Source organism: Taeniopygia guttata, chromosome 11 (genome assembly GCF_048771995.1).
Source record: "Taeniopygia guttata chromosome 11, bTaeGut7.mat, whole genome shotgun sequence".
Classification (NCBI taxonomy): domain Eukaryota; kingdom Metazoa; phylum Chordata; class Aves; order Passeriformes; family Estrildidae; genus Taeniopygia; species Taeniopygia guttata.
The window spans coordinates 16,216,548-16,232,660 of record NC_133036.1 but is presented as its reverse complement, the minus strand read 5'-3'; the positions used below and the strand labels follow the sequence as shown (position 1 = coordinate 16,232,660).

At 52.6% G+C, this 16,113-nt stretch overlaps 1 protein-coding gene across 1 annotated transcript in view; it reads left to right on the top strand.

The window, feature by feature from the left end:
• Positions 1–16,113, top strand: part of LOC100232125 (hydrocephalus-inducing protein homolog) — a 46,116-nt gene that overhangs the window by 15,358 nt on the left and 14,645 nt on the right. Inside the window, exons 16-35 of the mRNA XM_072934527.1 lie at positions 474–651; positions 1,126–1,346; positions 2,057–2,190; positions 3,134–3,270; positions 3,924–4,045; positions 4,133–4,324; positions 4,677–4,829; positions 5,851–6,090; positions 6,348–6,534; positions 7,004–7,159; positions 8,857–9,030; positions 10,125–10,249; positions 10,684–10,812; positions 11,098–11,302; positions 11,753–11,894; positions 13,122–13,887; positions 14,355–14,513; positions 14,930–15,117; positions 15,292–15,474; positions 15,711–15,830. Of these exons, the coding sequence (XP_072790628.1) occupies positions 474–651; positions 1,126–1,346; positions 2,057–2,190; positions 3,134–3,270; positions 3,924–4,045; positions 4,133–4,324; positions 4,677–4,829; positions 5,851–6,090; positions 6,348–6,534; positions 7,004–7,159; positions 8,857–9,030; positions 10,125–10,249; positions 10,684–10,812; positions 11,098–11,302; positions 11,753–11,894; positions 13,122–13,887; positions 14,355–14,513; positions 14,930–15,117; positions 15,292–15,474; positions 15,711–15,830 (3,911 nt within the window). The remainder of the gene's footprint in view (positions 1–473; positions 652–1,125; positions 1,347–2,056; positions 2,191–3,133; positions 3,271–3,923; positions 4,046–4,132; positions 4,325–4,676; positions 4,830–5,850; positions 6,091–6,347; positions 6,535–7,003; positions 7,160–8,856; positions 9,031–10,124; positions 10,250–10,683; positions 10,813–11,097; positions 11,303–11,752; positions 11,895–13,121; positions 13,888–14,354; positions 14,514–14,929; positions 15,118–15,291; positions 15,475–15,710; positions 15,831–16,113) is intronic.

Genomic DNA, 16,113 nt, shown 5'->3' with positions numbered 1-16,113 from the left:
AGAGTGGGGATAGGAAAGAGAACAGAGAGAGAAAAGAGAAGTGGAGACAATAAACAGAGGACAGGGACAGGGCGTTACCGCCAGAGTGCTGGGCCACTCTGTCGGGTCCTGTTCAGCAGGTGGAGCATGTGCAGTTGTCCTAGTCCTGCTCATTTGTTACTTTTCAACACATCCAACAGGTTTCCATTTCTTCACTGGTTACTGCAACAGCTCTTCACCAACACTGATATCACAACACAACATTCTCATTAAAAGAACTCTAGACTTCAGCAAAACTTATTTTACAGAAGTCAGCATTATAAAACACATAGTATTTAACAAGTGTGAAAGCCAACATTGCAATATGTTTATCACAAAGGTGATGTGATCTGATGGTTGCTTCTAGATGAGAACCTGTCTCCTCAGCCTGTCTGTCCCCTGATTCCCCATCAAACACTCTGATGCATTCCCTCCCTCTTCTCCTGTCCCTGCAGGGCTCCATTGCACCTGGCAAGACGCAAGTGCTGAAATTCTCTTACATGCCAGGATTACCAGGAGCCTTCATCAGGACTTACCAGCTTAAAGTGGGTCACCTGGACCCAGAAAATATCCTCCTGAAAGGAGAAGCATCCTTTCCCATGATCAGTGTGAACCTGCCCTGGAACATCAAAGGTGGGCACTGCCTGTCTGCCCCCAGGAAGGGCTCCTCTGGTTTTCTTCCCTATCATATGCCCATAGGGCAGTTCATGCTCACCTCCACCAAGCCTGGAGGGTTGCAGGACTTCCAGACCAACTCAAGCCCTCTGGTTGCTTCATGAGTCTTGAGCAGAGGATCCCATGTGGGCTTTGTCCCAGGAACCATCCTGCAGAGCTTGCCAGCACATCTGGCAGGGTCCTGAAGGATAATGGCTAGAGTGAAAGGCTTGAGAAAGCTGTAAGAGAGGCTGGCAGGGCTTCTGGCAGGGTTGGATTTGTGTGACATTGCAGGGGATGGGATTCACAGAGGAATAGCAGCATCCACTATCCATAGATGGCTTGAGGGATTTCTTTCTGGGAGAAGCCAGTGTTGGGAGGCAGGGACTTCCCAGTTTAAATGGGACTGGCACTTTGCTCACACTTCTCTTTGTGGATGTTTTCTTCCTTCAGAAAATGAAAAATATGAGAAGACACTGAAACGGCTCATAACACACCGGCAAATATTCAATCAGTGGAATAAATCAGTTGTTCAGAAGAAGACTCGGAGGCCAAAGACTGAGACCTTGAAGTCTCAGACCCTGAAAACTCAGACCACTGAGAGTCAGACCTTGAAGACTCGGAATCCAAAGACTCAGGACCTGAAGCCCCACATCCCTCGCTCTGGCACTGTAGTAAGAGCAGCTGCAGCCCCTCCCCATGTCACCTGAGCCCCTTGCACCCCACAGCAGCTTACCAGCGCCCTGATGGCATCTGGGACCTCCTTGCCCAGCTACAACCTTGTGTCACCTCAGCATTACCCCTAGGGCTGCCACTCTGGTCATGGAATCTTTTGGGGCTACAGCAGCTTCCTGGCTACCCCAGGGACAGATCCTGAAAGCCATACTCCAGGGATGGAGTTGATGGTACTTTGAAGGAGATGCAGGTCATTGCTGGGGAATTTGTTGGTCCCAGCCCAAGCCCTGCCAGAGTTACAGACCCAAACAGCGGCTGCCTGATTGCACCCTGGGGCTGTGCTGGAGGTGCTCATCTCCAGGAGGCACCAGCTTGGTCCCAGTTCCCTTTCAAAACAGTTTTTGTCCAAGCTGCCTTGGTACTGGCTGGGGGCAGGCAAGTATCTGGAGCTCTGGAATGTTCCTGGCTTGTCTGTCTGCCTGGTCAGATCAGCTTTGCTAACAGTGTCTGGGCAGGCAGGGATGCTGGAGTTACGTCCCTGGAGATGAGGTCCTGGCTAAGAGAGCAGGAGGTGTCACAGACACTGAGCAGCCGGACAGGAGGACCCCACACCCCCTCTCAACAAAAGCAGGGTGGGATCCTTTCTCAGGTGCAAGCTGGGCCTTGGGAAGGACCTTTGCTAATCAGCCACTGTCTTCCCTTTCCTCAGTCAAACTCTCAGATGCAGATAAAGATGATGAGGATGCTGATAGAGAAGCCTTTTCTGGAGCTGCAGAAAGCGCTTCCATCCCATCCCCCGAAGAGAAGTTTCCCTGATGAGGAGCTGTGCCAGAGTCTTGGCAAGTGAGTAGGGCCTTCCAGCCCCATCCCCAGGTGTCCCGTGGGGAACACCCTGCCATGTCCCCTTCTCCTGAGTCCTTGTGTCTGCAGAGCTGGGAACAGCCTGGACTTCAGAAGGGGTCTGGTCCCGGTGGCTGTGACACGCTACATGGGAGCAGCAGGGTGTCCTCCCTTCCCCAGCACCACGCTGAGCTTTGGACTGCTCAGCTCCCCACAGGTGTGGGGTTCTGTCCCTAGAGCTGGGGGACCCAGTGCAGACCTTCAAGCCCTTCCAGACAGCATAAATTCTGTTCCTGCTGACTAGCTCTGATAGAGACAGCTCCCAGCTGATGTTGTGGTTCCAGCTAACAGAGCACACTAAACAAAAGGAGAAGGGAACTGCACATGTCAGCAAATCCTTTAAAACCCAAAGTCAGATGGCTTGAATCCTGGTGGGGTGGCAGAACTTATCTAAGTGACTTGGTCCATCCCTTTGCACCGTCATGATGCAGCACGAGCACGGGAGAGGCTTCAATTCAGGAAGAAGATGCTGTGCAGAGCAGATCATGTAGTCTGGTTGCAGAGCAGTGAAGATTTCCTGTGCAGGCAAACCTTATTCCTAGACCCCAAAGCAATTTCAAGCTCAGGCTGTACACCAGGCTAGGCAGTTCTACTGAGACCAGTGGAGGCCCTTTGGACTCACCTATACTGGCTTTTCATGGCAGAGGAGCTGTGGCCAGTGTCCATTTTAAACTAATTTTATTTCCAGGTACCATTAGTAGCTGCACTCCTCCTGACTTCCCAAAGTCATTGCCAGGTGGTCAGGCCATGGGTTTCATGGGCTTGAGCTGAGTTTTTACAGCAGTGAATAAAGAAATAGCCTCTGCATTTGTATCCTCTGTACACTTGGACAAGTAGCCATGCTTAAGGACGGTGGTTTAAGGACTATCCTTACTCCTCCTTGCAGAGCTGAGCTGTTTGAGTATGTCCTGGACATGGGCTCTGTCCTTAAGGGTTACACTGAGACATGCACTCTGAAGATGACCAACCCTGGGCAGATCCCAGTGTCCTTCCAGGTCGATGTATCTCTCCTGCAGGACACAGGTAAGCAGTGCTGGAGACACTTCCTGTGGCCTTGAAGGAGATGTCTCAGACAGATTAGCTTAAGCCACTGAACCTGGGGAGGTTTCTGAACTTTTTCTTCTCAGTGGCCCTGCTGGGAGCTTTAGAGGCAGAACTCTCCTGGCCAGCCATGCCCAGGGACCTGGTCTGCCTGTGACTGCCCTAATGCTCCTGTGCAGAGGCCAGATGGGCTCATCGCCCTGGTCACCTCAGCATCTTCTGCCCTTGGCTCCCATGAGCAGCAAGTTTTGGGCACTCTGTGGGCTAGTTTTGCCAACCAGTGGGGTCTGCTGTGTTTTGGAAGTGCTTTGTTTGAGTTCACACTGTCACAGCACTTGTATTCAGCCTTTATTGAGGAAGCAGCCCGTGAGATCCTCAGGTGGATCAAAAGAGGCTTCCAAAAGAGGCCTTGAGGCAGGGCTGCACTTCATCACACAGTGGCTCACTGCGTTTGAGGGGTGTTCAGGTGCACTCTTAAGTTTTTGTCTAGGTCACAGCACGGCGTGGGGCTTTCCCCAGACCTCTCAGCCAGGACATCTGTAAGGCCGTAACGTGCTTATACACATTTTGTGTTTTGTGCGTACCTCAGCTGCTTTTTTGCTTCATCTGTTTGTTTTTTGCTTCATCTGTTCAAGGTTTCAGTGTGGACCTGGGCCTGATGAGGTGCCTGCCCCCCGACCACACTGTGGTGCTTGAAGTGCACTTTGAAAGTGCCCACCAGCCCCAGGGTGACGTGGATGTGCTGCTGCCCATAGAGGTACCACAGCTCTTGGGGCAGCCAGCAGGCTGGGCACAGCAGCAGATGTCACCTGCACCCTCCACTGAATTCTCTGTCCTTCTCCAGGTGACAAACGGCCCCACATATAGCATCCGCCTCCATGCCACCGTGTCTGAACTGTCTCTCGAACTCTCCAACAACAGACTGCACTTCTCTGACACCCTCATTGGGCAGTGCCAGGTTGAGACCATCCGACTCTACAACTGGTTCCGAGCACCCTGCAAATGGTTCATTACTGCCACCAAGCCTGTTCTGAAGGTAAAGCACAGGCAACACTGAACACGTAACTTCTTGGTTGGGTTTTCTTTGTGACTCTTGCCCTTTCTGCTCCTGTGGCTGCCTGAGCACTTGGGTCTACAGCGCATTTGAGGAAGCTTCTGAGGGTCTGGATCAAGCCTGGTTTGCCGGGACCTGTTCCATTAGCTGATGCTTTGCTTTTCTGCCATCTTCGCCCATTCCTCCTCCTCTGAAGACAGTAGTTCCCTATCTGCCTGCCCTGTCTCCAGCTCTGGGCTTTGGGGCCACACTTGGTTTGGCTGTGGGTGCTCTCAGCACCCTATCAGTGTCTCAGAGCATGAGGAGACCCCACACAATTGTTTTCTGTGCCCAGATCAATCACCTCAAATACACGACACCAGCCGTACGTCAGAAGCGGCGGGTGCTGGAGGATGAGCCCTGTCCCTTTGAAGTGACGCCCTCCAGAGGAACCCTTGGTGCAGGAAAGTGGCAGAACTTGCAAGTCCAGTTTACACCCAAGGAGGAGGTGAGATTGGCAGGTGTCAGCCCAGGAAGCCTGTCTGGCAATCTGGAAATGAGGGCCTGGTGCAGAGGGTGTGGTATGAGCTCTGCCTTCACAGGGAGCTTTCTGCAAGGCCCATACTCAGCGTGGCTCAGTTCACCCCACAGAGCACTCCCATGAGATGTGCTTTGAAATGCCCACAGGGAGCTTGCACAGAGAGCACCAGGGCTGCCTCTCAGCATGTGGGGGGGGTGTGCCCAACTCTCCTCAGCCTCCCCCTTGCCTGGCTGTATTTGCAGCTTCGACACTCAGTGCAGAGCAGCTGCCCACTCGCAGAGGATAATCCTGGAATGGCCAGTCAAGGCTCATCCTAGCAGGACTGACAGACAAAACAGCCACCACACACCTTCCTGAGCATGGTGGGACAGTCACCTGTAGTGGTGTGCTGCCAGCAGTCCCTGGGGCTCTGGCCTGCCTGCACACTCCCAAAAGCAGTTTGCCTGTGGCTGCTGGGTCTCGGAAACTGGCAGTGTGTACCAGCATGGACACAAGTGCTTCTGTGCCCACAAACATCCCAGGGATCTTTTAATTGCTCAAGAGATGTAACCATCTTGTGTCTGGCTTTGACCAGAGCCAAACACTAAGCAGACAAGATGGCCCTTATTTGTGGCCAGCGAGAGCTGATTTGCCTCTCTCCTGGAGCTGGGGTTTGCCTGATGCAGCAGTGCCAGGACAGTGTCTGGACACTGTAACCCCGAGGGCCCTTCCCATGAGCATTGCACTCCTGCATGACTAGGTGAAAACGCCTGACAGTCCATTGTACATGCATCTGCTACCAAATACCCAGTTACAGTGCACACCAGGATTCATCTCAGTTACTCAGACCAGGACACAGATGCTGTAGTCCCTAGCAGAAGTAAATATCTGGTTTCCATTCACCTTGGACGGACTGATAACACCCTGACCTTGGGGCAAGCATTGTTATATTTGGGGTCCTGTCACTTGGGACTTCATGGATGAGTTTTCTGCGCTTTCCTCTTTTCAGAGGTCTTACAAGAATGAGCTGAAGCTTAACATTTGTGGGAGCAGCAAACACTTAAAGCTGCACCTCTCAGGACAAGGTCTGGAGCCACGGTTGAAGTTCAACCCCCCAGCACTAAAGATGGGATGGATGCTGGTGGACAGCGATGGGCTGGAGGCCACAGTGGTGGTGAAGAACCCATGCGACTTCCCCATTGAGTTTTACTCCCTGGATTTTGATGAGCAGTACCTTGAGGAGGAGAAGGTGAGAAGGCAGGTCTGGTCCCCATGTGCATGCTGCCCAAGCTTCACAGCACTCCAGCATTCCCAGGCTTGTGCCAGGGAGATGGAGGCAATCCCCAGGGCAAAGCCAACTGTGCTGACATGCTCTGTGAGAGCCTAAACTAAATAGTTCATGTCGTTGGGAGGAAGGGAGGAGACAGAAAATGGGTTTGTTGAGTCTGTGTGATGAAAGGCAAGCAAAGGAATCTTATGTATGGTTTCTCTTCCCTACATACACAGATCCTGCGGGTGGCAGTGGGGTCCGAGTACCAAAAGAACTTTTTTATGCCTCCACGTGCCGTGGGTGAGACGCTGCCCCCAGAGGTGCTGGAGGACTATGGAGCACAGAGGAGGCTGAATGCTCAACAGGCAAATCTCAAGGCCAGAGCTGAGGCTGAGGCTGAAGCCATGGGCAAGGCAGCACCAGGTCAGAAAAACAGTGAGGGTTTGGCGGTGTCTGTTTTGACTGTGGTCACAGTGGGACTCCAGCCCATACACCCTAAACTCTCCTGTCACCTTGCTCTCCAGCATGCTTTTAGCAGCTGCCTGTTCCCCAGCTTGGTGCAGGAGCTCTTGGCTGAAGGGCTGTGGCATCCTCTACCAACCCTGAGTGTAGCCAAAGCAAGCTCCTATCTGCCTGCTATAAATTGGGGAAATAATCAGGATATTCCCTAGTGTCCCTTAGCCACAAAGACTAGGACTGGATGAGTTCCTCAGCCAGCAGGGCCAGGTCTAATATCACTGGCTCTTTTATATTTGCACCTTCCTAGCAACAAAAGAACAAGCTCATCTTGCTTTCACCTAGTCTCCTTTCCTGGGATCTGAGGGGATGGGGAGGATGGTGAGGATCAAAGGTAGGCAGGAGGCTGACTTTTCCCCCTGGTTTTGCACTGCAGCACATCACAGGACTCTCACATTCTGTCCTGAGTCCATGGTGAAAGGGTCTGGCAATCCTGTCTCTCGGGCTGTCATGCGCCACATGGGCATTGACCCGTCTTCAGAGGGGCAGCCCAGAGGGATTGTTGTCATCGTCCATGGGCCACCGCGGGCAGGTACGTCAGCTGCAGCCCAGGGCTGCAGGGAGAGGGCAGGCAGGAGGAACGCATCCTCGTGGGCCATGGTGCTTAAGGCAAAGTCCTCAGCTGAACAGGAGGTGGAGATGATCCTCTGGGCTCTAGAATTAAGAGCTTGCACCTGCCACGTTCCCTCCAGAAAGGTGTTCAATCCCGGCTCCGCTCTAGCTCCGGAGGGAGCGAGCAGGTTCCCCGAGCCCTCTGCTGGGCTGCTCCGAGGGGAGGCTTTGGAGAGCTCGGGATGGATTCTTGGCGCCGAGGGCGACAGGAAGCGAGACCCGCACGCGGATTAAGATGACACAAGAAGCGTCCTCCTTTGGGGGCAGAACGATCCTTTTATTCCCCTCAGGGTGAGGGAAAGATGAACGAGGATCCAGCTAACACTGAGTTGCCAACCAAAGAAGGCAAAGAGAAACTGTCTGACACAAGATTATATGGTGGGGGGGGGGCAGAGAGAACTCGGACCAATAGGGGAAAGGTGTGGGTGGCTCCCTGGGGAGGGGTTTGAGGTGAGGGGCAATAGAACAAAGGAATGGGAGGGGCCCTGGGCCTTCACCCAATCACTCGACGCCCTAAGTGGAAGTTTCTGGATCTTGGGGCGGGGCGCCGGGTGACTGGCAGGGCTCCTGGGTGGGGACAAGGGAGTGGTTTGGTGGGGTGACTGGGAGTGGTCAGGTGATGGACAAGGGTGGAAAGGCGGGAAGGGCTTGGGTAATACCAACTGGGGAAAAGGGAGGGGGGGTACATAAGTGTCCGAGTTTAGGGCAAATTTGGGGAAAACCCTCTGAAAGGAGCCCCCAGGAAATAAACCCCCACGGCCCCTCCCCACCCACCTGGTTCAGGGAAAAATTTCCTCTGAGAGAGAAGTGGAAAAGAACCTGTTTATTCAACAAACAAAGCACTCCCCAGCACCAAAACAATTAACAACACTAGATGACAACAAAACTCTTTCACCCCTCTGAAGAGATGAACAAATCCAGAAGGTCGTTCCTGGGAGTGGTCGCCCGGGTCTGGGCACTGGGGATTGCTCTCCAGCACTGGGGATGGCTGCTGCAGATCACAAAATGCAGGCTCCTGGTGTTCCTTGGTGTTTCCCAGAGCAGGTTGGATGATATTCAGAAAGAGGAAAGGAAAAAGCAACAGTCCAGGGAAAGAACTGGACTGCTTAGCTAACCTAACTAGGAAGCAAAGCCAGAAAGCAGGCAAAGCAAGCAAGCCAAGCAAGCAAGCAAGCCAAGCAAAGCCAGCCAGCCAGCACCAGCCTTTTCTAGACAGCAGACATGGGGGGAGGTGAACCAGATGATAACACGGCAAAACAAACCTTCACTTTCAGAGTCAGTTCTGAAAGCACAGAACATAATATCAAACGTAAACAGAACACACGATTGGAGATACAAGCACCATAACAGTCACCCTAGGACAATAAGACATACTAATAATAAATTCAAATAAAACAAGAAAAACTGACCCGTACAACCGTAACGGAATTGGAACATAAAATAACGAACCACCACATGTACCCACACTCCAGCTGCCTCCCTCATGGCCTCCTCTGGAGGGACACTTGCTTTCCCACTGCCCTTTTGACTTTGAAATCTTGCTGAAGATTTTTCCAGGGCCTGTCCCTGCAATGCCTCCTGTGCCAGTGTCACCAAGCATTCCCCTTTCTCTCTCAGGAAAGACAGAGGTAGCAGCAGGCCTGTGTCAGTACTATGATGCTGCTTACGTGTCCATTGACACCGTGGTGAAAGAGGCCATGGCCAACGATGGGAGCCCAGCAGGGCTCAGTGCCCGCGAGCTCTGCACCGACGCTGCCATGGAGCCAAAAGGCAGCGACAAAGATAATGGAGGTAAGGTCCCAGAGCCAGTGCTTGAGAAACCCACCACGACTGTCCACTTCTGCTTACTCAGAGCAGCAGATTTTCAGTCCTTGGGTCTCTTAGGGAACATGGCTGAAGTGCACCACTGGCTTGCCTAAAAAAAGAAAAAGGAAATCAATTTTAAGGGCTCAGTCAGAGGTTCTTTTATAGCCCCCTTTGCTGCCATTCTGGGTACATGTTCGTTTTTCTAGGGGTGATGAAGCACGCCTGTCTCTTTCCCAAATATTTTATATTTCCTCAAAGCTGAATTGAGCTTGTTCCTCATGGGCAGCAGGCAGAACTGCTGCTCACTTGAACAAGGAAAAAGCCTTCTGAAGTGGCTCATTAAGCACAAGAGGACTGACTGTGAGTGTAACCTTGCAAACGAGAGGAAGGGAAGGACAGCCTCGCAGAGGAATTTCCAATGAGAGACATGCTCCAGATGAGCTCTTTTCTCCAGAGATTTACCTATGCCCACTCTCAGGTGACACAGCTCCTGCATGCTGGGCTGTTCTCTCTGTGAGACTGGAGACTTTCATGAAACTTCCTGGGCAGTTGGTACCATGAGCTCTGCAGGGTGAGGCCAGACCTGGCTCGGTGCAGGGGAAAGTTTTGCGCTGCTCAGTTTTGAACCTGGCTGGGTTGGGAGCTGGTGGAAGGAAGAAGAGTCTGGGTCCCAGCTGGGCTTTTCCCATTATTTAGCTTCAGTGGAGACAGGTTATGCAAGTGGGGGAGGGCTGCAGGTCTCCACAGGAGAATGCAGGATGGGTGCAGTGTATGGGAACAATGCTCCTGGAGGACGAATCTTTGGCTTGATCCGCAGGGGAACTGCTGTGCGAGCAGCGTCACCTGTGTGCACAGTTGTTAGGAGGGACACAGTGCTGGCTTTAAAATCAAGTATGGGATGGTGTGCTTTACCATGGTGCTAAGAGAAGAAGGGAAGGAGCTGCTTCTGGGAAATAGTGCTCCCAGTGCCCAGCAGACTAGGGAAAAAGGACCATGTTCCTTCCCAAGGTTGTGCCCATTGCAGTGAAAGGTGCCTGCTTGCTTTCAAAGCCCCTCTGAGCCATCTGCCCCCTGTGCAGGTAAAAAGCCTCAGCTCAGGAATAAACAAGCCTCTGGGGACAAAATCAACAAAGATGCCAAAGACAAGACCCCTTCAGCACAAAAGGAGAAGCCAGCCAGCAAACCCAACATAAAGGACACCAAGGTAAACATGATCTGCCCTGGCTGATGCCCAGGACCTTTGCATTGTCTTTGAGATGAGCAGGGGCTGCTTACAGTGGAGGCTCTGTGCCAGCCAGGGCCTGGTATGTGGGTCCATAGTGCCACGACTTGGGCTGGGAATGTGCTCTGGCAGACAGCTCCACTGGTTCTCAGTGGTTTGCTGGCAAAGTGCAGTCCTGGCTAGTGTGGCTGCAGGCAGTGAACAAAGTGCTGGGAGGCTGCACTGGGGGCTTGCAACCTTGGCTGTCTGCTGGCCAAGGGATGGGCCCTCCAGGACAATCCCCTGGAGCCCCCAGCCTGCACTGCAGGGCTGTTCTAGTTTCCACTAGGGAGGAACCCCAGCTCCAAGCCCAGCAGTGGGAGTTGTTCAGGGCTTTCCACCGTGGTTTCTTTTCCTTACAATGGTTCACATTGCAGTTCACAGTTTCCACTGCTCCTGCGCCACAACAGCTGAACATCATCAGCAGTTCTGGGGAAGAGCTGAACTGCTTGAGCTGTGTGCTGCCCGAGGACCTGCTGGTGGACATCCTCAGTGAGAGGCTGAAGGTGTGTGGGGTGGGGGAAAAGGAGACATTCCTGCTCCACAGAGACAGCACTGGGGTACAACTCGAGGAGGGGGAGGTCTGTGCATGCAGTTGGGGGATCCTGGACTGTGTGCAGGGAGCCCTGGGGAATGCTGCAGCTGCCCTTAGTTGGCAGAGCCCACAGACAGATCCAAGCTGCTCTTAGCTACTGCACTTGGAACAAGGATGGCTGGTGACATCTGGGTTTGCGGTGCAGCTGCGAGCCCCCTGTGTGCAATGGCTGACTTACTCTTCCCTTTATTCACAGTGTAAAGACTGCTACAAGGGAGTGGTCTTTGATGGCTTGGAGACCCTCTTTGCAAGCAGCCTGGAATCTTCTCTGCTCTGTGTACTCAAAGCTGTCAAAAATCGTTGTCATATCTTCATGGTGAACCTGCATCAGGATTATGCTTCTTGGCAAGCCAGGGATGAAGCTGAAAGAAAGAGGAAGGAAGCTGAAAGAGAGAAGGAAGGTGAGCTATCTTCATCCCTCTCAAATCTTGTCTCTCAATGTATCTTATCTCTGTGTATCTGGGTCTGCAGCAGAGCTTGTAAGAAATGTTTTTATTAATCGTTCCACCTTCTGCCGCAGTGTAACCAACACTCATCTCAAGAATTGCAGGAGACCAGAGGTTTTAGGACTCACCTTAATCTCTAACACTAAAGCTTGGGCACAAGTGCAAGCTGCTGTAGCTCAGTGACAAACAACTCTCCTCAGCCTTGGTGCACTTAAGCCAGACAAAGCCCAGGACCTCACTGCCTGGCCATAGTTTGGGGGATTGAATTTTGGAGCAGGGATATGAGCTCCCCAAGATCTGGTATGATAGGCTGGGTCAGGAAAAGCTGTGAATCCTTGCGGCTGACCCAGAGCACCCAGCTCTGCTTGCAGTCACTCATGGTTTCTCCTCTGGTTTGTGCTAAAGTACTGCAGCGGGAAAAAGCTATTCAGAGGTACATAGAATGTGTCTTGCAAATGGATGAGGACGAGTTTGATGCCCTCCCTGAGGAGAAGAAAGCAGAAGTGGATAAAATGTTATTGGAAAAGAAGCGCATACAGAGGGAGAGGTGAGTAAGCCTTCCACACGTTACTGCTCTTCCATGGCTTATTGTCCCTGGAGGGCTTCCCTGCTCCAAGGATTCTGAGCTCAGAGCTGTTGGATAGCAAAGGCCAGAAGCAACACAGGGATGGCCACTCTTCGCTCCCTGCCTCCCAAGAGAGGAAGGACCTTCTTCTGTTGAGAAGTTTCTTCTTCTCTATTTTAGTGGTGAGCCCTCCTGGTTAGATGCTGCCTGCAAGGACCTGGGCTTTGGGCTTGCCTTGGCACTGCCTGTAGAAGTGTATTTAAGTCCATGATGTTGATTTGCACCTCCTCATCATCTCCCTCCACCAAAAGAGTGGGATTGTGGTGTGGGCAGGTGTGGGGCACAGACCAAACCTTGGTTTGGATCCTGGTCCCGCCAGAGATGAAGTCCTTGCAATGCTGATCTGCCAGGGTTCTCCTTATGGTGGGACACCACCCATAAAAGCTCACATCCTTTAGGCTCCCCTTCAGCTGCAGCAGTAGGCAAGCACAGGGGAAGCTCTGCTCCAGCAAGGCAGCCCAGCTCAGGCAAAGCGTGGAGCTGGGAGTGGAGGCTGCTTGAAGCAAGCCTGTGTATCAGGATTCCTTCAGCCCAGGCTCAAGCTGGTTTCATGGGGAGGAGATGGACGAGGCTGCTTCAGATCTTTTCCATGGCAGACAGCACTGGTTTGCTTGGTCACAGCTGGCTCCAGCAGGAAACTTGTTTGACAAGAGCCTGTCTTGCAGGAGAGGGGTTCCTGCAGCCTTTGCCTTCTGATAGGATTGTTCTCATTAAGAGCAGGCTATGCCCAGGGAGAAAGGGGCTGAATGAGCTGAGTAAGAATTGTAGGAGAGAGAAGCAGATGTTAGCAATTTGTGATCTGCTTTAAACTGGGAAATCATGAGATGAAGGGGGGTTTTAGGCATCAGCACAGAGAGCTGGTGGATCAGCCTTTGGCAGTGGGCTGGAGGTGTCTGGGGTGTGCCTTAAGAGGGAGGTTGCACAGTCAAGACCTTATGATGGCAAGGTTTAGGTTTGGTTGGTCCTGGAGGTCTCCTTCCACCAATCCCCTCACTTGGACCTCTGTGGGTTGAGGAAAATTCATGGAAATGGTCTCACAGTTCTGCCTGGCCTCGGGGTCAAGGAATGAAGTGCAGGGCCAGCCAGGATTAGTGAGCCCAAGTTTCTGGTGGTGACTCTCAGTGATGTTTCCTATTTTGTTTGCTGAAGGGAGCAGAAGCGGCTGGCTCAAAAGCTTGAGGAGGAGGCAAAAGCCTTAGAGGAGGAAGAGAGGCAGAAGGAGGAAAAGACTAGTGTCTCTGTGGGGAAGCAACCTCCACAACCAGAGAAGGGGCAAACCAAACCCCCAGAGAAGAAGGAAACCAAGGCCCCAGAGAAAAAAACTAAGCCTCCTGAGGAGGAGGAAAGCAAAATCCCAAAAAAGAAGGAAACCAAAGCCCCAGAGAAGAAGGAAACCAAAATACTAGAGATGAAGAAAGACAAAATCCCAGAAAAGTGGAAATACAAAGCCCCAAAGATGAGCAAAATCATAATCCCAGAGAAGGGGGAAGCCAAAGCCTCAGAGATGGGGGAAATCAAACTCCCAGAGGACCCATCTGAGATGGAGAACTTGATCCTGAGGTTTCAGATCTATGAGCCATCGCAGCAGAACGTCGCAGAGGTTTTGTCCTACTGGGACAGGGTTCAGGGTACCATGCAGTTACCTGTGATCCAAAAGGGAAACAAGTCCCAGTCTTCAGCTGGAAACAAAGGTCAGAAGACCAATAAGCCTCAGGAGAAGCTGGAGAAGCTTGAACAAAAAAGTGGAGACCAAAGGAGTCGTCAGTCATCTCAGCTGGAGATGCAAAGTGAAGTTGCAGAGGGGGCAGTCAGAGACGAGCATGTTGGGGTGCCGTGCCTGGACATCCAGGTCTCAGATCCAAAGGCCATGATCGGGGAGATCCTGAGGGATGGGAAGCTGCCATCGGAAGACGAGGTAACACCCTGCAAGGCTCAGATCTTGAGCTTGTCATGGTCTTGGGCCCTGGAGCATTGTGAGATAATGGCACAGAGCCTTGTCCAGGCCCCTGATGATGTTCCACAATGACTCTGTATCATCTGTGTGGATGGGGAGGTTATCACCATCCCTCAGATGGGCAGGAAGTGGGAGTGCTCTGTGTACAAGTGTCCCATCTGTTCAGAGTTTCCCAGCCTGGAAATCATAAACGGCCCCAGGACAGGGCAGCTCACAGTCATTGTTTTCTTCAGCTGAGTCACTTGGGAGAGGTTTCTCTCCCGGTCCTGCTTGGAACTCTTGACTCTGCTCACCCCACTGGGCATAACAAAGCACTTGTACTTCATGTAAATTAAAAACCCCGCTGTCAAAAGCTCAGTGCCTTTAAAGAAGGAGTTGTGAGGATGAAGGTGGCAGAAGTATAAAGAGGATTTTCCCTTCTGTTTTAGATGCTGCAGCATGTGGGACTGCATCCCGACGGCCCTCCCCTTGCCCCTGCTGCTGTGCTCTCCATAGTCGAGTACCCAGAGGAGCGGCTGGGCCCTGCAGGGCGTGTGGAGCCCTTCACCATTGTGGCACCAGAAGGTGCTGCTGTGGAAGACAATCTGGTGGGTGCTCCAGTGGTGCCAGAGCAGGGACCAGGCTAGATGGGGACATGGGGGACAGGTTGGATGGAAAAGGATCACGGTGGAGAGGTAGTGAAGATGTGATGGGGCCCTGTGTCTGCAGGTCTCCTTTCTGTCAGGGATGGGACAAAAGAGACAGCTCTGCTGGAGACAGAGCAGTTTTGTAAGACAAGACGGGAAAAAAAATCACTTAAAACAGTCAACTTCCTTTGAGGAAAGGGTCTGAGTGAGAAGGAGTGTCCTAGGTAAAACAAACACCAATAAGGAAGACCAAGTCCATGGGCAGGTGGACTTACTTATTTATTCTCTCTTCTGTTGGTGAACAAACTCCCATTTTGCTTTCCAGGATAGGGATGTCTCAGGGCTCACCTCTCTCTCCCTTTTCTCCCTCCCCTTAGGCCGAGGCCCCAGATGTGAAGGGCAGTTCTGCCGAGGGCCAACCAAAGACAGGTGAAGCAGCCAGCAGAGACAGCTCTGCAAAGGAGAAGCAGATCTCCACACAGAGAACAGAAAGTCCCCAGGATTCCTCTGCAATGAGATCCCAAAGTACACTGGAAAGTGCCTCAGTCCCCACAGAATTCCTCAGGTGAGCCGCACGGGAGGAGGTGATGCCTCTGCTTCTTGGTCCTCTTGCCAAACAAGGCCCATCATCCCCAGCTCCACAGCGACCCTGTGCCAGTGCCTCCACGGGATGGCGAGTGCACCCTCCTTGTTTGGTTTGCTCCTCAGCCATGTCTGAAGGCTCCTCTTTAATTGCCAGGCTGAAACGGTACCGGTGGGTAGTGCCTGCCCACGGTGAGGTGGAACTGAAGGTTCACTTCTCCGCCAAAAGGCCAGGGAAGTTTGAGCAGACGCTGAGGTTTGAGCTCGTGCAGACAAAGTGCCAGTACAAGCTGCCCTGCCGTGGCACCAGCCTGTACCCCAGCATCAGCCAGGACCCACGGTAAGGCTGGCCCCTGGCAGCCCCCACACCACTGCTGTCCCTGAACCACAGCCAGGGCTGACCCCTGGGGCTTCTGCCTGGGCAGATCGTGCTGCCTGAGGTCACCCAGCACCTCCTCCTGTGCTGGAGCTGGCAAGGCAGATGGTACCTCAGCCTCCAGGAGGGGTTTTGGCTTTCTGACTACATTTCCTACTTGGAGCATCTCATAGCTCTTCCTTCCTCACTTTTCTGCCCAGGGTGGTGTTTCCAGAGTGGAGGGAGGCCATGGAGGAAGATGAAATCCTCTTCAAGGAGTATGTTGAGAGCACAAAGCAATTCCACTTTGGACCACTGCTGTGTGGGAAATCAAGAGACTGGTACGTGCTCCCTGCTGGGCCTTGTACTTTTCTGGACACACCTGGAGAGACAGGCTGTCCCAGTGGCACAATCCTGGGAGACACATGGGTTTGAAGGACCACAGATGTGTGAACTTGAGCAGATTAGAGGCAAATGAGCCTTGGAGGAGCTGCTCTGCCTGCCCAGTGGGTGCCTTGGTGGCCAGAGCCGCATGCTGCTGCCAGTCCGAAGGTGACTTGGGGGACAACTTTTGTGTCCCCCCACATGTCAGCTTCAAATTAACTTTATGGGGGGGTTTTGAAG